At 37.0% G+C, this 24,206-nt stretch overlaps 1 protein-coding gene across 2 annotated transcripts in view; it reads left to right on the top strand.

Moving 5' to 3' along the window:
- The window catches only part of DCC (DCC netrin 1 receptor), a 1,110,025-nt gene that overhangs the window by 983,434 nt on the left and 102,385 nt on the right, over positions 1-24,206 (top strand). For both annotated transcript variants that reach the window (XM_032882476.1, XM_032882475.1), the window contains exons 16-19: positions 1,246-1,341; positions 6,684-6,916; positions 11,879-12,017; positions 17,878-17,985. In XM_032882476.1, the coding sequence (XP_032738367.1) occupies positions 1,246-1,341; positions 6,684-6,916; positions 11,879-12,017; positions 17,878-17,985 (576 nt within the window). The remainder of the gene's footprint in view (positions 1-1,245; positions 1,342-6,683; positions 6,917-11,878; positions 12,018-17,877; positions 17,986-24,206) is intronic.

The raw sequence follows: 24,206 nt of genomic DNA, 5'->3' as shown, positions 1-24,206 counted from the left end.
TGAGTTTTTTTTTTTTTCTAATTCTAATTTATATTACTCTTGCATATCTGGCATTTAATTTTCTTAGTGTTGTTTACCTCATTTGAAATAATGCATTTCAAAGGTTTGATCTACTTTCCTTGCATATTTTTTATCTCTGTTTGTCTATAGGAATGGCATTCTCCTCAGTATGTATTGTAAGACATTTAGCCTCAACAGATTTTTGTCGCTTGCTTTCCTTCACATGACCTGTTTCCCTATATTCCTGGATGCTCAAATAGCTTTTCTAAAAGAAAAGTTTTCATTAGACCAGAGCTGAGGGCTCAGCTTTCCTACACATGACCTGTTTCCCTACATTCCTGGATGCTCAAATAGCTTTTCTAAAAGAAAAGTTTTCATTAGACCAGAGCTGAGGGCTCAGCAAACTGTAGCCTGGGGGGGTTACAGCTGGCCCAGGTCCTATTTTTGTTTGAACCTCACTGAACCAAGTATGGTTTTTACATTCTTGAGGAGTTGTAAACAAACAAAAAAAATGCAGGTGAGTTCATGACAGAAAACATGTGGGCTGCAGAGCTAAATATTTACGATCTGGGCCCTTTACAAGAAAATTTGGCCAACCCCTGAAACACACTAAAAACTATACAGCCACTTGCTCTCCAAGTTTTCATGACTTTTCTCTCTTTGAATTTATCTGGACACTCTCTTCCCTTCATTTCTGTTGCTTCTGTCTGCTCAAGTTTTAAGTCTGTTCCCAGCTGTTTGTCCCCTGTGTAGGTTCTGTCCTGGAAAGGAGATTTTGCAGGGTAGTTTTGAGTTTTACATATACCGTCCTCAGATTGTTGTGTTGCATTTTCTAGCATTAGTTGATAGTTATTTTAGAATTATCCTGTTTTCAAGTTTGATGCCTCTCTCTGATTTCTCCTATACAGATGCTGATAACACACAAGTCCTAAGATTGTTGGTAGTTTGTCCACATGCAATTGTATTTCAGGGTCTGAGAGTATAACTCATCATCTACTTTTGTTATAATTGTCCAAATGCTTGTGGTTGTCTATCTAGTCACTCAGTCTCTATTTATGTGGAGATTTAGGAAGATTAAAAACTGTATTGTCACCACTGCCCCCTTCCTCCCAGAATCAAACTTATTCATTCCTAAACACCTTACTTAATAGGTTATATTAAATTTTATGGCAGGAAAATGTTTACCCTGGATATTTCAGTACACTAAAAAATCAGCATGTTTATTTTCTTTCTGTTTTTCTCCAGAGTCAAGCTCCCATTACGTAATCTCCCTAAAAGCTTTTAACAATGCAGGAGAAGGAGTTCCACTTTATGAAAGTGCTACCACCAGATCTATAACAGGTAAGCTGAAATAGTTCATCATCTTATGACAAGGGAGCCAATGTTTGAGTTGTGGTGGGAAAAAAATTAAAAAATAAAACAAAATGCAATGGAAAAAAAACAAAAACACGAACAAGCAAAATGTATTTAGTCGTGTTCTGAGTGTTGAGTGTGTATGTGTGCATACATATTTGTGTATATTTGTGTATACATACACACACACACAGTTCATTTTTTCTTGGTTTACAAAACTGAGAGGAAGTCAGTCTATAAATTAATATGTGGACTCAGAGAATATAGATCTCTCCTTCTCTGTCTTATCTCGGTAGCTCATATTTTGGTAGCCCAATACCACTCTTCATTCTGTTGAGCACCTTGTCTCATCTTGCAAATCAGTGAGGCAGGAACGTTTCTGTGCAAAAGCCACCCAATGCCCAAATGGCCACTTGCTTCTCTACAGAGGATCCTTCAATCTAACCTGACAAGGAAGGACCTACCTCCTGGGACTGGTTTGGACTAGTCTGAGTCAGAGGAGTGGACTTTTCCTGAGCCAGGCCTATAGGTCACCCCAACAGTTCTCAGAGCCTTATGACATTGAAAGGACTGGCACCCTCCAGGGTTTTACACCTCTGGGAATTCTTATGTGAGTTGGACCATAAAGGCAGCACACGAGAGAAAAAGAGCCCAAGGAACTCAGAAAGGAATGGGTAAGAGGAGTGAGATTCAGGACATTTTATTGTTTATTGTTATATAGTTATTTATTAATTTATTTAGTTTTACAGAGACTGTTTGTGACCAAGGCTGGGCGTACTCAAAAATAGAATAAATACTACCTCTGGGGTGCTGTTCAGAGTCACTGGAAAGTCACACAACCATCCCCAATAGCCTTATGTCTGAAGTCTGAAAGAAAAATCCAGGAGGTCCATCTTTTTAATGAATTCTTTGATCCTGCCTCCTTTCAAAACCCAAAAGCCTCAGAGCTCATTTAACTCATCACTTACTTTCACCTTAATGAGAATAAAGGATCCGAGAGCAGAATTTCATAGAGAACATGGAAAACTGACAAGGAGGAATAAGTCAGCATAGAATAAATAGTGGGATCCACTTAAATTATGTAAACTTGGTACAGTTTGTTTTCCAAACCCAGAAACTCCATTCATAGACTAATCTTGTGAATACACAGTTGTAAAATGAATTCCCAGTTGTCCCGTGATGGTTTCCAAATATACCATCACTTTGTTGATTTCAGCCAGATTTTCTCTGTGAGGCAAAGTTGATCCAGAGTTTGCTTGAATCTTTGGTTGCTGTTTTCAAGGTCTACAATCTACCTAAAGTGGTATGCAAAATTCTGGGTATGTGTCAATGTATTCATTTATCTGTGGAGATAGTATGGCTCCCTCATTGTGTTATCAAAAGGAACCATGTCTCTCGAAAAGGGCAAATAAGAAGTATTCCCCGAGAGAATGTCTACTATCAAACATATTACCTCTAAATACATGAGGCATATGGAGGTCCAGAATAGGAAACCATGAGGTAACATGATGGAGGGCGTCTAGAATTTTGACTTCCCCTTATTCTCTTGTTCCGTAAGTGGCAGGGTTCTTTGGGAGATAGCAGGCCACTTTAGCTGTATTTGTCCTTCCCATAATTTGTATCCAGTAAACCATCTCTTTCCTGTCCGTGGTAAAAGATGTTGAGGACTTGCTCATCAGTGTGTCCTTGAGATTGTGATCAGGCCACACAAATTATACTATGGCTAGTCTTTTTAAACACTACTTTCTTGCCAAAACTAAAGCCCACAAAGAAGGGACACTCAGGTGATCAAAAAAAAAAAAAAAATCAATTTTGAGCAAAAAGCAGTGGTAGTAAAAATAGAGTTTACATGAACCAAAGATAAGCTGCTCACAAAGAACCATTTAGGACATTAACTTCTGCCTTCACTTTTGTTGTCCTTCTTTAATCCTTGGCATACGGCATTCCCAGAGTGGTTTCTAAAACACCAGTGATCCGTAAGACTATTTTTCCCTGCTAGGACTCTAATCCTAACGCATCTGGGGGGATGAATGGATACCAAAAGTTGGAAATCATGTGAGGCATTTTCTTACTGAAGTCAAGTCAGTAGGGCAAGATTGAAGAGGAGTGAATAAAGCCAGTCCTTTCTAAAGGGAAGGATGTGGCAGACTTATTTTATTGTTTCCACATGTCATAGAGAACAGAGGACAAATAAATAGAATCAAAGGTTAAGGTTCTGATAGAAATTCTATCAGTAAAGGTGTCGTAGTGCCACAGAGAAGACATTCTCTGTCTCTAAATTCTGCAAGTATTCCCATGAGCAGACTTAGAAGAGGCCAGCATCGAGTAAATAAAAAATCGGAGGCAATAAGTGCGTCAGGCTGGAGTAAGTATCAGGCCATGATGATTTCCACTAACGCCTGCTCTTCCGTGGGTCTCATCTCTGGAGCCTCATCCTATCCTGAGCATATTAGTATGAGAGCAGAGCAAAGTTTCACCGGGTCAAATGAGCATGTCAAGAGTTTTATTCGTGCAGTAGAGCTTTCTAGTTCTTATTATTGCAAGAACAAGACATTTTGAGCCTGGGGAAGGCAGGGGAATAAGGAGGTTGGTTGCTTGATTTTGCTTATTCTCAACTGTTTTATCACTGTCTGAATGAAGTATAATCCAGATGTAAAATTATGTTATTATTTTTGAAAGCTGGTTTTGAACATTAGTATGTGAACTGAAAATTCATGAACTCTTACCAAAATACTTATTAGGAACTGAATGGGCTTCTCTTTTTAGCAAAAGGTTTGAGACTATTTTTTTTTTCTTTTTAATTTTTAATTTATTTAGTTTTTACTCTTGACTATAACCACTGCAAATCAACAACATGTAAGGCACCTAAAAATTGCAAAAATGTTATTTAGCAACAAAAATGTGTTTTTTTCAAGAAATGTTTTCTTAAAAAAAAAAATGCTTTTAATTTAACTACTCAGTTTCTGTGCTGAGAGAAATGTAATGAGCAGTGCATGTAGCATACACGTATTTAGAATAGTGCTTGCTATCCACTAGAACATTCTGCTTTGTTGGAAAAGCTCTATATCTATACTATCCAAGATGATAGATGGCATAAATGGACATAGGATGCTTAAAATTGGCTAGTGCAACAGGAGAAATGATTTTTAAATTGTATTTAATTTTAATAATTTACATGTAAACTATCCACGTGATTAGTGTCTCTTGTATTAGACAGTACAGATCTAAAGGAGATGGCAAGTAGAATGACAACCCATTCCTGAAAACAAATTCACTAAAAAAAAGTCAAGAAAAGCTTGGCCAGAGATAGAAATTCTTAAGTTATGTAAGTCCATAGATAACTACCAACAAACATCATTTGAAATTTGAGGGATGCATTCTGGAAGCTGAGACTCCAAGAAACTCCACAAGTCATGAAAAATAGACGACTGTAAAATCCAGAAACAGCCAGATTGAGTGTTAGTATTTCTCCAAGTAGAATCACTTTTCAAAACCTTATATATGACACCTGTGGCGTAGGATTAAATTCATATAAGTTTAAAAACCAGGTTAAGCAAAGAAACAGCAAATACGGTATAACACAGTATGTAGGTTGGTCAAAAAAGAAGTCTGTGGTTCAGAATAGTCTTCCTGTATGTATAACATCTTCTTGGAAAGTCGGCTAAGAATAGAAACAAGGGAGGCAGTGCCTGCTTCCGTCTGGCCAAAACACCTGCCACCGATGCACCAACCTGGTGACTGATCGGGATCCTCCTAGAGGCTCTTCAGCTCCCCCTTCATCATTTCATAAATCCATTTGGGTTTAAAGGAGCCCTTAATAAAAAGACACATCAAAGGAAATACAGAAAGCCTGGGCTCTTTCATTAAATTTTAAACACACATTTTTCTTTCTCTCTTTTTCTCTTTTTTTTTTTTCCCTTTCCTTTTGTTCTGTTTTTTTGTTTTCAGGTTTTATATTTTGCTCCAAAGACCACAGCCCAGTAAACTACTAAATAATTCATTGGAAAACACAGTAATAATCAGGGGATAGGCATTTGAAATACAGTGGACAAAGTGAAGTAATCATCAAAAACCAGCCAGCAGCTGCTGTGCTTGGAACTAGGCTATTTAAAAATATAAACTCTTTATGTACACTCCTTCAGAAACCCTACATTTTAGCAGGTCAGCTCCCCAAATGTCATTATATGCCCAGCCTGAGGGCTTTTTTTTCTTTGTTAGTGAGAATATATATTACATGATTTAAAGGTAAAATTAGTTACAAAGGACTCAAAACTGGACTCTTATTATGGCCACAAGATAAACTCTTGTGACTGTGATATCCACAGCATAAAAATGAGTACAAATTTTTTCTAGAGAATTTTCTAAAAGCAGGTTTAGATATCTCGTCACGCAGGTTCTGATTATGTTAATCAAAGCCCGTGTGTACCTCACACAGTTCATTCTGTCTTCCTAGTCGATAACATAAAGTCTTCCTATGGAACTTGACATTTTGGAACAAGTAATACAGAATATAGGTATGCTTTAAGAGCCTTAGTGAATTATTCTGTGGGAAAGTGGATAAAACAGCTACTTAGATACTTTCTTTAAGGATTTCAGTCTTTGAAAACCTGCCACCCCAAGTGCTAGGAGAAACCTACTTAACAAACATATCATTGGACCACACAGACCATGGACTTGGTCAGGCTGGCTTTACGTAATCATAGCCGTAGACGGATTGCTGTAGACCGCAGAGCCCTTTGGGCTTTTTTATTTATTTCTTGGCTAAACAATATTATGCAGATACAGTCTAAGCATTAATGAAAGCACTGATTTCTAAGCACATTAATGAAAGAGAAACAAATCAAGATAGAAAAGAAAAATAAACAAACAAACAAACAAACAAAAGATACTGGATAGACATTTATTTCCTTACCAGGAGGAAATACACCAGATGCTCCTTTTGATCTTGGTATTTTAAGCTATCTGTATAGTTCTAAAACCGACAACTTCTATACTAGACCTTTTAGGAAACAATGTGCAACATTCTAAGAAGAAATGGACGTTTAGGATATATAGCTAGAAGTGATCACCAAAATGGAGTTGATAAAACCACTATAGGGAAATGAGTGAATTACAGAAAATAGTCAGTTATTTTTGTAATAAAGCAATACTGTTTCTAATGAGTTTTCCGATTGAATTAATTGTGTTTTTTCTGTTCTTCTCATGTTCCCTTTCATCATTATTGCCATGCATTTAACTCATCGTGACATGTTACCACTGATATTTATTTTTTTAACTCTTTTATTTATGCATTTATTTGTTTGTTTCATTTGGCGGGTTTTTAAACCCAGATCCCACTGACCCAGTTGATTATTATCCTTTGCTTGATGATTTCCCCACCTCGGTCCCAGATGTCTCCACCCCCATGCTCCCACCAGTAGGTGTACAGGCTGTGGCTCTTACCTACGATGCCGTGAGGGTCAGCTGGGCAGACAACTCTGTCCCTAAGAACCAAAAAACATCTGAAGTGCGACTTTACACTGTCCGGTGGAGGACCAGCTTTTCTGCGAATGCGAAATACAAGGTGAAGTTCTAACTGATAGTGTAAAATTTAAAATGAATTGTCATTTGCTTAATACCTTGTTTTAAATGCTTCCTGGACGGTTGTGAGTCATTTTGCTGCAGTGGCACCAGATGGGAAACAAAGCATTTTAATAACTCAGTATCTAAAATTAGAATGGGAATAATTGTATCTTAGGAAGCAATTCTAAGGCAAGGTAGAACAACCTCAAGAAATGTCGAATGTTATTCAAATGCCAGCAGATGCTGCGTTTGTGTAAATGATTCAATTCTGGACAAAGGAATGCCATTTTCCTTAGAAAATAGCAGAGCTCCACATTCATTTTTCGGGGCAGATGTTGGTGTCTTTCCTTTTATTTGGAATCTAGATGAGACACAAAAGGCAACCCTATTAATGTTACAGAGACCCATTTTATAGTGCATATGCCTGGGAACACAACTGGAAGACTTTGTTATAAAGTCCTTAGAAAGCACTCGACGCCATTAGCATCTACTTCCTCAGTTAGCCTTGAAACACACTCAGGTGGTAAAGAAAACCACAGTGCACACTCCCCTTTAACTATTATGCATTAGACCAACCTCTTTCACTGAGTCATCCTACAACCTTGGTAAGAGCTCAGTAGAAACAGATACTGGAGGCGTTTTCTTTACTTCTTCTAAGTCTCTGTCAGCCAGCCTTAGCAACTCCAGCAAATAGTTGTATGCAGGGACAATTTTCTTACCTCCTAAGCCTGCCACAATGTTAGTATATGCAAACGATACACAAAATGTGGTCTAAATGAGAAAATTAACAAGTGCCTGTCTGTCAAGTACCTACAATATCCCTAGAACTGTGCTAGATTCTAGAGGCAGTTGCGCACAGTTGTTGCTGCTTAACATATTATTTATAATTTTGGAATGAGTAAGACAGTTCCACTGATACACTTCAAAGAATCCATAAGTTATTCAAGTGAGATAACATCTGAAAACACATTTAAAACATAAACCTTCACAAGACGATGGTTTGGGATGAAAAAGATAGCTTTAAAAATAGGATCATACATGTTGCCCAGTAACCAAGGAACCAGTAGTTCAATCCTGGCACTCCAGCTCCTTCAGATGCCCCTTATCTGAGAAGACATGATCGGTTCTCTTTACCACTCCACTGGGACAGCTCTCGGAGAAAATTTGAATCTCCTGATATTTCATGCAGTGTTCTTTCCACTAAGCTGCCATCTTGCTTAATTTAGCTTCTAGCCAATGGTGATTTCAGGGATGACAATTTCCTTTGGGAGTGTCTGACTCTAAAGACTACAGAGAGAAAGGAAAATCCCACCAATAGTATTGTAAATCTGCCTCTTTCTTCCTGTAGGCATGCTGCATCTGCTTTTAGTCTCTTTCAACTTTTTAGTGTTGTAAAATTCACATTTCATCATAAATCAGTTTTTAGTTGAAACCATTTTAAAAAGCTTTCTTTGGTGCTGTCACCCTGCTAGGTCAGGTATTTGGAGAAACTCTCCAGGCAAGTCCAAATAGTATCGTTGATATAACATATGTTTTAAGTACCCTATCCATCTCCTTGCAGTATTAGATTTAGGGCTCAGCAGAATGATAAATAAAGATAACATTATCAGATAAGACAACCAATGAAACATATGAGGACATTTTTAAAAAAGTCTCTCTTTATATACAGATTGTCCAATTCTAAGTTTACTTTTAAAAGACTACTCTAAAAATTTTATGCTCATAATTGTTCTACTCTGTCAATACATTCATTTCACAGAATGGCCATGAGTACTTTGCCAGTATGTGAAATGTTCTGGAGGACAGTGATTGTTCTCTGCAGAATGGCTTAAGTTCCAGAATTTCTTGAGGCAAATGATTTCGGTTGAATAGTTAATACAGCACACATGGAATTATTGAGTCTCACAAAGAATGCCTGTAAAGTAAGACTCAACCCAATAACTATTCCTTGTAACCAGAGGCTGATTTCTCTCATGGATTGAAGTTTGGGAATAGGAAAAACAAACAAAACAAACAAACAAAAACAGGGGCACCTGGGGGGCTCAGTGGGTTAAAGCCTCAGGTCATTATCCCAGGGTCCTGGGATTGAGCCCCACGTCGGGCTCTCTGCTCATCGGGGAGCCTGCTTCTTCCTCTCTCTCTCTCTGCCTGCCTCTCTGCCTACTTGTGATCTCTCCCTCTGTCAAATAAATAAATAAAACCTTTAAAACAAACAAACAAACAAACAAAAAACAAGATTTTAAATGTTCCTCTTCCCACCATCTTCCCTGACCTAAGGCTTTCAGTTACTAACATTCTGTCCCCTTCATAAACACTCACACTCTACATCCTTACCCTGAGAAGAAGAGTTTTAGAGAAAAGGGTGGGGTAAGTTGAATAGCAAGGATAAATACAGACCATATCTAGCCCACTAAAAAGTAATACAAATAAGCTTACATTTTTCAAATAGTGGTAATAGAATGCTTTGGTTTTACATTGATGAACTTCTCAAACGACTTTCATATCTATTATTTCATCTCACCCCCAAGCACAGTTTTATTCGGTAGGCAGAATATATACAAAATAGAGGGGGGGAATAATAAATACATGAAGTCCAATGACCTAGGTGCAGGAGTTGGGTTTGCTCTGACCTGTCATGTCATTGAACTTGCTCACTTCCATTTTTTTCATCTATAGGATTGGAATATCCACACCTACTCTAAAGAGAGTAATAGTCTCCGTAGTTAAACATGTATGTAGATTCCTTTTTGAAGACGTCATTAGGTTGTATAACTTGGAAAAGATTTCCCATGAAACTTCAGCTAGAGCTCAGGTGACTTAATGTCATTATCCAAGGCTATCCCCACAGGAATACTTCATTTAATCCCAAATCAAGCCATATTCCAGACATTTATATCTAAAACTCCATCTTGCTCTTCCTTATCAGAAGAGGGAATTTTTTGTAATTTACATTCTTTTGAAATGATTAATCACATGATGTTTTATATAAATTTCTATTCGAAATATATTCACTGAATATTGACTAGTGCTTGCCAGATATAGCATAGCTATTACAGAAGATACAAAATTGTGCAAGACTCAGTCATGCCTTCAAGATATTTTTAATTCAAAAGGGAAGTTAACACTTGCCTAAAGTTATATATCACATTAGACAATGCATGAAATATTGTAGGTAACATTATTTAATACATTCACTGGACCAGATACTATGTTTTACTTTACAGACACTTTAAATAATGCTGGGAGGTTAGTGTTATCTCCATTTTATGGATGAGTAAGTTGAGGCTCAGAGGGGTAGTACCTGTTGCATTATATGCTCTCAAAAGTAACTGGCCATGATTTTCCAAAGTGCTGCTAGGCTAATGATTTATTCTGAACAATAACCTTCCTGAGAAAACCCAGTGAATTCATGGTATTTACAGAATGCAAGTATGTCATTCAAAAACACAAACAAGGACAGTGTTGCTTAGCAGCCTCCCAAATGCCAGTGACGTTTATGCTCAAAGAGACTAGTTTTATAAAAGTATGATCTTCTCTTCCTAGCTGAAATAATACTCATTGTCCCAGGTCTCCCCCTTATTTCCATTTCTAAGACTTAGAGGTGTTCATGGTAGTGAAGGAAGACAGGTTTGGAAGTTATATTTCAGCCTATCAGATACTAGCTGCCCATGTTGTGTTTTATTTGATGAAATTCTATTTTCCTGAGTCTACAGAGTATTTTTACATTTACTTAGGGCCCACATTTTTACAGTTATTTTAAAGAAGAGCTTCTGATAGAAGTTTACGAGGTCATCACTTTAATAGGGTGGATGGGCACATCATCAAAATGTTATTAGTACAGTTAAATATTTATTTGGTTTTATAATGAAGTGTAGCATTTTCATAGCTATAATCTAAGGATTCATAGTAGAATAAAAAAGATACACCATACTGCAGTAGTATAGGAGGAGATAGGTGTGACATAGATAGGGAAAAAGATCTCTCCTTGATTTTCTAAACAGAGATACTTAAAAATGTAATAAATATAAAAGTGAAGGTAAATATTAAGCTTTGGAAAAGAAACAAGATCTAAATACCAAGCATAAATTGATACTTATAAGAGGCATAAATAGATAAAATTTGCCTGATCATATGGAAAATATCCATTAACCTGGATGATTAACCTGTTCTTTTTTTCTTCATTACCAATTTGATCTCTTGAGTAAGCTATAGAAATAGATACTTCTTTTTCTAGTAAAATATCTTTAACCTGCTATCAAAAGACAAAGAATGAATTCAAAAGATAAATAATATTAACACAATTAGAGTCTTTTAATACATATCCAATTTGTTGTTCCTTCCCTAATCAATTGCCCCAGTGACCATACTTAAATGTGTGTTTCATGTAAACTTTGCATAAAAGAAGACCACACAATTCAACATTTCTTTTGTTTATTTTCTTTATAATATCCCAACAGATTCTGGAATCACTAAAAGTTTGTTCTATAAAGAATATTTTTAAAAATCATAAGTAGCAGATCTCTAAAAATTACTTTTATTACTAGTGAAAAATAATCATGATGATCTATTTAAAATATATAAACTAAAACTTCTGGAAAAAAGATTTTGGTTATTACAAACACATGAAAGTTAAAGTCAGTGGAGATTAGCTTAAAAATGGAATTGACAGAAGCAAGCAGAATTGGTCCTGACACAGTGGGTTATTGCCCTACTTGGGAAAATTGATCAGCTAGTGGCCCCTCTGAACAACACTGCACCTGATTGGATCCATTGTGTTTTTGATCTATAATTAGCCAGTGTAAACTAGCTGACAGAAAGGAAGTAGAGTGAGTGCTGTGTCCTAGGTCTTATGCTATTTGGAAATAGACTCCTTGTTTGTTATTTGGTCGTCTCTTTACATGCTTTGACTAAGCAAATTGATATAGTTCATCTTTTTCTCTTTGTTTATTCCCCATTGGTACAGTCAGAAGACACAACATCTCTGAGTTATACAGCAACGGGCCTCAAACCCAACACGATGTATGAGTTCTCGGTCATGGTAACAAAAAACAGAAGGTCAAGCACATGGAGCATGACTGCACATGCCACTACATATGAAGCAGGTACGTGAAGGGAGCCTTGCTTCCAAATTTCTGCTTTTGATGGTGTTTCCCAGGTTTTGTGGAAGTTGGAGCATTCATGTGCTATGATGTCTAAGTTATACCTTATCCAGCAGAAAATATTTTATGCTTTGTAGTTCAAAGCACTTTTATATCTAGTATTGTCCTCCCCACTCTAGAAAAGAAGAAAATGAGTCCCCAGTGGTTTGAGTGCTGGTTTTAATCTGGACATTAACTTGGGAAATCTGAATATAAATCTTTTCTCTGATACCTTCAAGTAAAGGCTGAAATCCATGCACTGAACACTGTCCAAAACATTTGAGGCTTTGACTAGCAGTCATGGTGGGTATTTACTTTTTTTGGAAAGAAATTAGATACAATGCATTACAACCATAACCGCATTGATGTTTACCTTAAATAACCTCAGCTGGGTATGGAAAGAAGTTTCTGGGTGGTTATGTTCACTCCTTAGAAATAAGACAACGCATGGAAAAACCTTCATGCAATTCGAAATAGTTCAAATTGCAGGAAAATGTAATTCACTGTAAATTTTACCAGTCACATTTTCTATGGATCATAAAGGTTAAATTTATAACCTTAACAGACACGCGGTGCACTTGGCTTTTACAGTTCACAGAAATTCCAACATCTGAAGAATACAGGGTTTAACCTAGTGTTTGATTGGTTTCATGGTAGTCTGTTTCAGGGTAAACTACACTACACATTTCCAAATGTAAAAAAAATATGTACTAATAAAACTCTCTGGGTAAGTTTAATTTCTTTTTCCTTTGGAATTTGTCCCATGGTATTGCAGTTCATTTCTTCCAAGCTAGTACCTTAACTCAGAGTTTACTGTTAATATTTTTTATCTTTTTGTGGATACTTCTTTCTATAAGAAGTTTTCTAGTTTGTCTGATTTAATTTCAACATCCCTCTTTTTTATCTTCTATTTTACATGTTTACATATGTTAACTCTCTCTCTTAGAATTCTGCCCTGAATGCCAGATACTCACAGCATCTTAGGACAAATTAGACATGCTGAATGGGTTATGCTCTACGAGGAGAATAAGGGTCCTGCTCTTCCTTTCTACTTAAAAGGAGATGAAAGGAGTTAAACATAAATCAGTAAGACATTGGGTCTTCCCTGAGCAAAAGAGAAGGAGCAGTCATTTCCTCTTAAAGCAAGCAAATTCATTCATTTTTCCCTTTCATTAACATAAAGTGCACCCTAACACCTGGCTTGATAAATATATCCTATTCATTTCTCATCAACTGCGTAGCCTTGTAGGGACACCAACGGTGAGAACCATTGCTGACAATAAGATATTAACTGCTAGAGAGTGGGTAGTAGGAAGGTGATTGTCGAAACAGATAATGATCTGGACAGAAGTGTGAATAGCATGTGGATGAGATCCCGAGTGATGATGAGAAGCAAGAAGTAATTCACAAGTATCTGCAGACTTTATAGCTGTTAGAAGGAAAGGAAGTGAATGAAATAATTCTAGGTTTGCTTCTAATTCTGCAGTAACATAAAGACTGTATGGGACTGCATAGTTATGCGTTTGTGCTGAAATGGCTTGTGATAAAGCTAAGAGTGGTTGACAAATCCTTGAAATAAAACATTTCATTCTGTCCAGGTGATAAATCCTTAATTTTATTCCAGTTAAGTAAAATAGAAAAAACTTGAAGGACGCCTGACACCATGCAGAGAAAAAAAAAAAAAAAAAAAGCCAAAAATCCTAAGTCACGTAAGAAATACAACCACAGAGTTTTGGCCAAGTTGGAATCTGAACAAACAGATCCAAGGGTAAATTCTGTCTGGAGAAATCAAGGGAGGTTTCACGAAAGAAAGAAGAATTGAGCAATGGCCTGGGTGGATCATCAGGGACCCATTCCAGGGACTTCAAAGGAAAGCATCCTGTACAAAAGTACACAAGCCAGTATCAGAAAGACGTCTCCTAGAGACACTTAGGAGTGGTTCAGAGGGAGTGGAGCGCAGGAGTCATCAGACAACAAAGGGAAATGAGGCTATAAAAGAAAGTGTAGTAAATACCAGGGCCTGATACTTATTATTTGTTATTGATTTACATTGTTTAAAGACTTTATTTATTTATTTATTGAAAGATTTTATTTATTTGACACAGAGAGAGAGAGAGAGTGAGACAGAGAGCACAAGCAGGGGGAGCAGCAGGCAAGCAGGCAGAGGGAGAGAAAGTAGGTTCCGGGCAGAGCAAGGAGCCCAGTGCGGGACTCGATCCGAGACTCCGGGGATCATGACCTGAGCCAAAGGCAGCCGCTTAACCGACTGAGCCACCCAGGCTCCCCAAGTCTTTATTTATTTGAGAGAGAGAAAGAGAGAACAAGAGAGAGAGAGCCAGCAAGCAAGAAAGAGCCGGAGCAGTGGGGGATGGGCAGAGAGAGAAGGAGAAGCAAAATCCCCGCTGAGCAGCCCTACTTGGGGCTCCATCACTGAGATCTCAGGACCCTGAGATCATGACCTGAGCCAAAGGCAGTTAACTGAGCCACACTGGCACCCCAAATATATGTATATGTATATACATATATATTTGAGAGAGGGGGACAGTGCAAGAGAGAGATGGCAGGGGGGAGGGGCAGCGGGAGAGAGAGAGAGAGAGAGAAACTCAAGCAGTTCCCCACTGAACATAGAACCCAACGAGGGGCTTGATCCCACAACCCCGAGATCGTGAACTGAGCCAAAACCAAGAAGCGGATGCTTAACCAACTGCACTACTAGGTGCCCCTCTTATTATGTGTCATTTATTTACATTTACTCCAAAGAAGAGTGGTAGTCAGTGCAGAATTTCTGAAAGGTCTCCTCCAGTCAGAACCTGTGAGATGGGAGAGGAACAACCCAGAGCCATTCTGCTTGACTCAGTAGGCAACCCTGAGGTCGTTAAGGCCTCATCCCTCTCCAAATAGTGTGCAGTTTATAGGATAATTCTAAACATTTGAGTTATTGATTCCAATACCAGAATCTCTGTTCACCAACATTCACAGGGCTTGAGGAAAAAGAAAAACGTGCACACCACCTAAAATAGATTAGTTGTTAGATTGTTGTTTTTTTTTTTTTTTTTAAATAACCACCTGTTCAGTGTATTATTTTGCTAGGTGAAGCTGAAGTCATTTTATCTTTTTTGAATACCATAACAGATTCAGTGAAGCAATCTAATCATCACCATTTGACTATTTTCTAAATAAGCGTCATTTTGAATTTTAACCCAATTAAAAGAAAACAGAATATTCTGACTAATTAGAAAGACAGATTATCGTTTAATTACTTCCATAATAGGACAATGCCTTATTATCCTTGGTATAATACTCTAAGTCAATTCGTGACCATATTTTACCTTCCTGTTGGCTTAGGAAACATCCTGAATGAACCCTTTATGAGAATAACCCTTCTCAAGGTAGTATTGCCTTTTTGGCATTTTGCTATAACACATCTTCTTTTCCTGCAAGAATGTCTTTGTTCTTGTTTCATTAAAACCATATACATGGGGCGCCTGGGTGGCTTCATGAGTTAAGCCTCTGCCTTTGGCTCAGGTCATGATCTCTGGGTCCTGGAATGGAGCCTGGCATCAGGCTCCCTACTCAGCAGAGAGCCTGCTAACCGCCCCCCTAACCCCCACCTTTCTCTCTGCCTACTTGTGATCTTTGTCTGTCAAATAAATAAATAAAATATTTAAAAAATATATACATATGCAGTTTCTTTACTCAGGATTCAACTACACTGGACCTATGTATGCTCCTTCTGCTTCCTTTCTTTTTTTTTTTTTTTCCTTAATTTAAATATATTAAGTACCTTGTCAGGATATTATGATTAGGTGATTATGATTGATTAATGTGGAATATTAGTGGCTTTGAGAATCAGGGCATTAAAAATAAAATGTTATGATCACTGGAAATGTTTGGTGTCTCATCCATTTGAAGTTGTATGCAGGAAGAGAAACAGAAATAGAGGTGCTCAGATTCTGCATGATAGGGTCAACGTAAGGGCCAAAGAGAATGGAAAGAGTGAAGAGTTCAGAATTGACCACGTTGTACCTATCTTGTAATACACAAGTATTCTCATGCAGAGGTCTGGAAATTCCTCCAGAACCCAACTATAGATCTTAGACATGTTCCGAAATTTCCCATGTCAAACTAGGGGTAAGGAAAAGAGACTGTCAGTAATTGACTTGGAGTATTATACTTTGCCTAGAAGGAAAACTCACTGCATTTCAAAGCATAGACAATGAGAAAAAAACATCTAAAGGAGGCTGAAAGATACCGGACTGGGTTGGCCAGTTTATCGCCGCCTTTAAAATATATTTAAAATTTTGTTGAGCACAATGTAGGAGGAAAAATAATTTCTCTTTATTCTTTTAGGTTCTTGGCTGAGACCCCACTATAATAAAAGATAGGTTAATAGCAGAAAAACAAAAGGAATTTAATAATATGTGTATCTCCTATATACATAAAGGATACCCAGGAACAGAATAACTCCCTAAAATGGCCCAAGCCATCACCTTAAATACAATCTCCAGCTTAAAACAGAAGAACACAATGGGGTTTGGGGAGCCAGTTATGGAAGGTTTTCAGGCAAATCACAATAAACAAGGGTGCTGTTATTATGCAGATTTAAGTTCCAACCTTCTCCCTAATAAGAGTTTCTAGAGATTTTATCATCCTCCTCTTCCTGGTACAGAGAGGGAGACACTCATAAATACAAATTTCTCTTGTAAAAGAGTAACATCTACTAAGTTTTCAGAGCTTTCCCTATGTATACTGTTTCTTAAAAATAATCAGCCTAGGGGCGCCTGGGTGGCTCAGTGGGTTAAAGCCTCTGCTTTCGGCTCAGGTCATGATCCCAGGGTCCTGGGATCGAGCCCCACATCGGGTTCCCTGCTCAGCAGGGAGCCTGCTTCCCTCTCTCTCTGCCTGCCTCTCTGCCTACTTGTGATCTCTGTCAAATAAATAAATAAAATCTTTAAAAATAAAATAAAATAATCAGCCTAAAATAACCCTTATGCCAAAGAGGCATATCTTGGAGTGATAAATTCTGGTCCCTTTCAACAACATGTGGGAAAAGTAGCTCTAAGCACGGCCCCCCCACCCGACCATGGTCTCGTGCCTTCTTTTCCATGCCAGGCTGATACTAAGACCCTCACAGATTCCATACCTTCTCTAGTTTCAAATATTCCTTTGCCTTCTTGCTAAGAGATACCTAGAATGTTTACCTAAGCAAGTTGTCTTAACCTGCATTTATATTCATTCCTTTTTTTTTTCTTCTTCTTCTTGCTTTTAAGAAAATAAAGAATTAGGTGACATTTTTGTTTTAAAATCCTACAGTTGTCTCTTGGAGACATGTAGCCATCAATCTCACTAAGTATGTGTACATTTCTTTGTTTTTATAATGATTCGTACATGTTTAGTGTGGTCCTCGCTTGGAAATATCCATTATACTTTTCTCCCCTGCATTCATACAGGGGAGACATGTAGCCATCAATCTCACTAAGTATGTGTACATTTCTTTGTTTTTATAATGATTCGTACATGTTTAGTGTGGTCCTCGCTTGGAAATATCCATTATACTTTTCTCCCCTGCATTCATACATATTCTGGTCTCCTCTCTCTATTTATACCTTTGGAAGTCACTCAACTTTCATGGAAAAACGTTCATTTCTATATATTTGTTTGGTTGCTTGTTTAATTAAAATACTTGAAATAAATCGTGAATGGAAGATCAGCATGATGCACTGCATGAAGGATTCTGAATGTCAACATCATGATTAGAAGTCCCATAAATGTCTGCTTTCTTTCACATCCAATGACAAGGCCTTGTCTCTGTTTCATCTCGCAGCCCCGACCTCTGCTCCCAAGGATTTGACAGTCATTACTCGAGAAGGGAAGCCTCGCACTGTCATCGTGAGTTGGCAGCCTCCCTTGGAAGCCAATGGGAAAATTACTGGTAAGCGTCTCTGCTTTATTTCCAGCATTGCTCTGCTTAGACTAAAATTGCTTACCTCATGTGCATGGCTCACGTCTTTTGTGTATTGGTTTTCTGTCCCAGCATCTCAGTGGACTTCCTGATCCTTTGTGGTTGTCTCTTTTGCCTCCCCGCTAACCACGGAATTTCTTCAAATGGTGCCTGCAAATACACACGCATACTCATTTTGTTTGAGTTGGTTCCCGAATGATGTATATTTCAGTTAGTTTAGACCTTTTGTTTTTCATCTTGTGGAGCATTAGGACAACCTTCTAATGGAATGTCTCTGAGCATAAGTGACTAAAAAGAAGCCGGTTGTTTGGCAATTATAAAATACAAAAGACACCTAATGACTGTGTATTTTTGAATGGCACAGACAAAGGACGTTTGTCTAAGGGTTTTTAGTTTCTCACTTAGCTTTTAGCTTCTTACTTAAATCATAAGGTTCATAAAATACTTAATATTGACTGACAGAAATTGAACTTAATGAATATTTCACAGTGACAGATTTTATTTTGCCAAATATTGCTGATAACATCAATGCCTAATTAAAGCGTCCATTAGAAGCCTGTAATGTTAATTTAGTATGAAAAATATAATGGAGTTCTATCAGGAATTTTGCATTTAAATGATCACTTTAGGCTTTTAATAGATGTCTCCATAGCATATAATTATTATGAAAAATATTGTATAAGTAAAAATGTGCACATTATAGTCTAATTAACTTGAACCATTGGGTTAGGCACATGTAAGAGTCACTCCTTTTTCTTCTTTTCTTGCATACAATAAGTGGATAGCACTATTATAAATTAACAAAGTAATTCAGTCATTCTCTGATAACAGAGATAAGTATGGAAATTACAGTTCAGATGGCCCACTTACTTTATGCGTTACTTTCAGAATTTTCCAAAATGAAAAGATAATGTGAAAATTCCAAATGTGATTTAAATTTAAGCTGAAGACTTGTTTTTCTCTAGAAAATCGTTCTGAGTGCAATACCAAACAAAAATTTCATTTAAGCTAACAAATACGGAAAAAGAAGAGGGATGGGGCACCTGGGTGGCTCAGTGAGTTAAAGCCTCTGCCTTCAGCTCAGGTCATGATCCCAGGGTCCTGGGATCAAGCCCCGCATTGGGCTCTCTTCTCAGAGGGTAGCTTGCTTCCTCCTCTCTCTCTGCCTGCTTCTCTAACTACTTGTGATTTCTCTGTCAAATAAATAAATAAAATCTTAAAAAAAAAAAAAAAAGTTGAAGAGGGATATTAAACCTCCCCAAAACCGTATATGCTTAGTTGTCACTCTAACAGGCTTTTTAAAACTGAGGCTGGATGATTCCAATTTTCTTTTACTTTTTCCCCTCGATGTTATGATTTATTTTCATTGGTTCTATTTCAGTACTTTTGTAGATTTTGATTTGTTTACATGATGATTTTTTTATTATGTTGTAAACAGTAATTTATAAGCATATGGTAAATCAATAGGTAAGTTTAAGAAGAAAAAAAACAGAACAGAGGTTGTCTAAATAAAAATGAGTTCTGATGGAAAAAATGCATTTTTGATAAAGGATAAAATAAGCCATATACCATCCAAATTCTCCTCTCATATTTAAATAAATCTCATCTAATAGTGTAAACAATAGAATGTGTTTTCAACTCTGGAAGAAGCTAGTTTTGCTTTTTGAGGGAAAAATCGAAGTCTGTCCCATATTAAGAAATGCAAATGAGTCTAAGCAATAAAATCCTGTGTGGCAAAATCACAGCAGATATATAAGAAACCTCCTCCAGGGGTGCTTGGGTGGCTCAGAGGGTTAAGCCTCTGCCTTCAGCTCAGGTCATGATCTCAGGGTCCTGGGATGGAGCCCTACATTGGGCTCTCTGCTCAGCAGGGAGCCTGCTTCCCCCCACTCTCTCTGTCTGCCTCTCTGGCTACTTGTGATCTCTCTGTCAAATGAATAAATAAAATTAAAAAGAAAAAACAAAAAACCTCCTCCACATATTTTATTTAGAAAGTTTATTCAGTATCCCTTCTCACAATGGTCAAGTAAAAGTATGGGAGGCAATACTTTTTACCTTAAGAGTCTAGTTAATTTATTAAAACTAAATTGTTATTCTCAAGTTGAGATATTTTGACTCAACTCAACTGGGAATAAACACCAAGAACCCTTAAGACAACCTCTCTTCCATATATATTTTGATTCTTTTAGTCAGATTACTTCCAGAAAACAAGATGATAAAATATTCAAAATACCATTTAGCAGAGGGTCCAGATTTACTATACTCAGTTTCTCATTAAAGTTACAAAGATGCAAAGGAAAAGGGGGGTGCTTTTCCAGTGTGTCAGAGCATGTGTGTGCCTATGTGGAGGAGGGTGCTCACATCCTACTGATAGATTTATTCATTTAACCACATCTCTGAGTGTACACAGCTATGAAGCAGGGTGGTTAAGAACCCAAGCTCCTGAGAGAGATGCCTGGGTAAGCTGACTTTCCCAAGTTCACCTTCTCATTTATAAAATAAGGATAATAATAGAACCGCTTTTGTTGAATGTGATAATGAAGTGCTGAGAAAAGTCTCTGATGTCCAGTGAGAACTGAAACTAATGAACTATGATTATCCCCACTTGAAATCCATTCTAGGGTAAGGCTTTCTTAATGTACTCTGCATAGAACCTGGATCATCAATTTGTAAATACATATACTTCAAAAAAATTGAACAAAGAAAAGAAGGAGATCTAGATAATGCCAATGCCCAAAGTCCTTGGGAATTTGGCAGTTTGGGAATTTGGACTGACATTTTCAGGAGAGAATGGTTCAGAAGGAGTTAAGCGTTCATTATATGCTTGGCATCCTGCTAAGTGCTTTGGTATTGTTAAGTGAGCCTATTTTCCTGTTATTTCCTGTTGAAATGAAGAGATGTGGGGTTTCTAGGGTAAATACCTTCCCCAAAGTCAAATAACCAAGAAGTAGCAGAGCTAGGATTTAAATTCATGTTCAGACCCTTCCTATTACACCATGTTTTTCTCCAGCTTATTAGTATTCAACTAGTCCAAATCAATGACTCTTAACTGATTTACAATTTAATTTATCTGAGGAGGGATTGAGCATGCTATATTTTAAAAGCTCCCCAAGTGATTTTAATGTACAGCTAAGGTTTTGAAACATTGATCTAAATAAATGCAGCGTCCAACATAATTTATGATCTGAGACCAACACAGTTAGAAGCGTTAGGCCTTCAGAAATTGCTTCCTTATCAATACTATCCAATGGATAAGATTATGTTATCTTTTTGGGTATCACGTGATACCTAGTCCAGTTCCCCTTTCTTGAAATTCTCTTGCATCTTGACTTTTTTAAGATCACCTACCCACTCTTCTGCTCAATTTCAGGCTACAGCTTCTCAGCCTTATTAGTGGACATTTCTTCCACCTGTTTCTTAAGGAGATCTTTTTAGTTCCTTTGTTACTTTCTCTGAAAAAGTGTGGATAGTATAGCCAGGGCTTCAGTGAACACACACTTATGTCTCTAAAATCTATATCTCCATCCAAGGAATTCTAAATACACATATCCTACCACATATTGTACATTTCCACTTGCCTATCTTATTAACACCTCCTTCTATTCCCCAATCCCTCCTTCTCTCCCTTCTTCCTCTTTCTTCCTTCTTTTTGTTTTCTTGTTTGTTTGTGGAGTTTTCTTTGTCTGTCCCCCACCATAACCAACCAAATAATGCACTATTATATTCCATAATAGGTTATGATGATCCAAGATGGCGGACCAAGCTGGGCACTCACTGCAATCATATGTGTCTAAATAGTCTTACTCCCATCATATAAAAATTTTTCATGTTTACCTAGTTGCAAAAGTTGGAAATTTAGCCATCTTGACTTCTTTCTTTGTCCCCTTCCCATATAATCAGGAAAGAAAAATGTAAATGCTAATAATACAGGGCTGAAAATTCTATAGAAACAGGTTTCAGATTTTGTTCAATCTCTTCAGGAACACCATTGACACTTAATAGGTAGTTAATAAATATTTGTTGAGTAGAATAATCATTGAGTTGCTATTAAATCTATTTTCCAGCTGTTCCAAATATAATATTTTCTTTATTATTAATTTATTAATTATTATTTATTATAATTATTAATTATATATGTATATATCATATGTGTGTATTTTATATATAATTATTTAAATTATTATATAATTATTAATTAAGAAAGAAGGCAGGGAGGAAGGAGAAAAAGAAAAAAAGAACTACTAAGTAGTCACTATATAGAAGATAATATAATAGAATACCCATATATTAATTTCTAAACTACATTATCTGAGAGCAACTTGTTTTCAGATGAGAAAAGGTGGCTTAGATTAAGCAAGGTGCTCAAGGTCACAAAGCCAGGAAATGATAGACCTATGACTTGAGATCAGGTCTTCTTGAATCCATAGCTGTTATTTTTTTTTAAGATTTTATTTATTTATTTGACAGAGATCATGAGTAGGCAGAGAGGCAGGCGGGGGGTGGGGGAGGCAGGCCCCCCGCCGAGCAAAGAGCCGATGCCGGGCTGGATCCCAGGACCCTGGGATCATGACCTGAGCCGAAGGCAGAGGTTTTAACCCACTGAACTACCCAGGCACCCCTAGCCTGTTATTTTTTAATAATTTTTTATTAGGAAGGAAGAAATAGGTCCTTCATTATGTATTTATCTATAGGCATGATTATCAGAATCAATTTTTGAAAGATGAGGAGTTCTCACTGGGCTGAACTCCTTGCTGTTAGGCATCATCTTGGTCTTCCTGGTACTTAGCAGCTGAACCATGGAAGAGAATCTGATCTGTGGAAAGGAGTATGGGGGGGAAAAAAAAAAACAAAAACACAGAGGAAAGAGCTGGAATTGAACACTTTTTGACACTTTCTTTTTACAATTACAATAACTTCTTTGTAGAAGTAGTCAAAAATGACATATGTATGATGTTACATTTTATGTATATTTAAACAAATGTAATTCTGATGCTAGAGTGTCCACTGGAGTTAAAAATACCAGCCCTTATTGCCTATGACAGGAGGTAGTTCTCATTATTTGACGAGTTATGGTAAGGACAAACATGAAGTAGGAAAAAGTAGAAGAAAAAGATGAAGGAAAAAAAATTGAATGTGAGGAAATGGACATATAGGTACAGAAATGTTCTGAGAAACCAATGAATTTGTCCCAACCTCTGTGGTTATGGAAATCTCTGCAGTTAAGACTTCAATAACAGATTTAATATTCTCCAAACACACCAAACTCTATACCCAGATGAAATTGTATGCTTTCCCTAAGACCAATTTTTAAGGTTTTGAATGTTGTAGTAATATATTTTTATTCTGCATCTAAGTTCTCAAGTTTACACATGCACATACACACACACAAGATCAGCTTTCCCATAAATACCAGGAAATCACTTCAAATACAGTTTGGAATTGTCAGAACCTGATGCTTGTACCTTCGATCATACTTACTTGATGCCAGAACTATCATTTTTAAATGCGTAACTGAATACTTTTTACAAAGGGGGAAAAAAAAACAGCCAAAACACAAAGAGGGCTAAATATTTCCTTCCCACTTGACAAATCAACAAAATCAAGAATATATGTAGCTGACCTGGGATGAGAACAATTCTCCAAACTTTCAGTGTCATTGGGAACCTACAACAGCCCATGAAAACTCTACATTTGCACTAAATGTCACAAATGTAAAGCATCAGTGCTTACTGGCTAAAGGATTTCATTCAATAAGTGAGTTTCAATACCTATTATGTGAAGACAGTTTTATTGGTTTCTCTGAAGAATAAAAGGTAATATGGCTCTTGAACTAAAGGATTGTTTTTATCCTTTTGAAGAGATAAGACATGCACATAATAAAAGTTAAAAAAATATATATTACCATACCAGGGTCTTCTATTCAGTACATGTGTTTCTTTGGGGACAAGAAGAAAGACTGCTCTGACTCAAAAAATATTAGATTTTATTGCTATTGATCATGGGGGCTGAGTTATAAATGAGTCATAAACAACTCCTTTGTCCAGTGATATTTCACAATCTCTTTTGAGTTAAGTATTCTAATTTTAATATTAACCAGAGAGTCCTTCAACCTTTAAGTTTTACAGAATTCTTTACCTTGGTTTTTTTATCTTTTACTGAGCGCTCTGCATCATAAGACATTCCTAGTTGCA

This window comes from Lontra canadensis, unplaced genomic scaffold (genome assembly GCF_010015895.1).
Source record: "Lontra canadensis isolate GAN:19392208 unplaced genomic scaffold, GSC_riverotter_1.0 scaffold82, whole genome shotgun sequence".
NCBI lineage: Eukaryota > Metazoa > Chordata > Mammalia > Carnivora > Mustelidae > Lontra > Lontra canadensis.
Note: the sequence above shows the minus strand (reverse complement) of the source record. Positions and strands in the feature narration are given on the sequence as shown.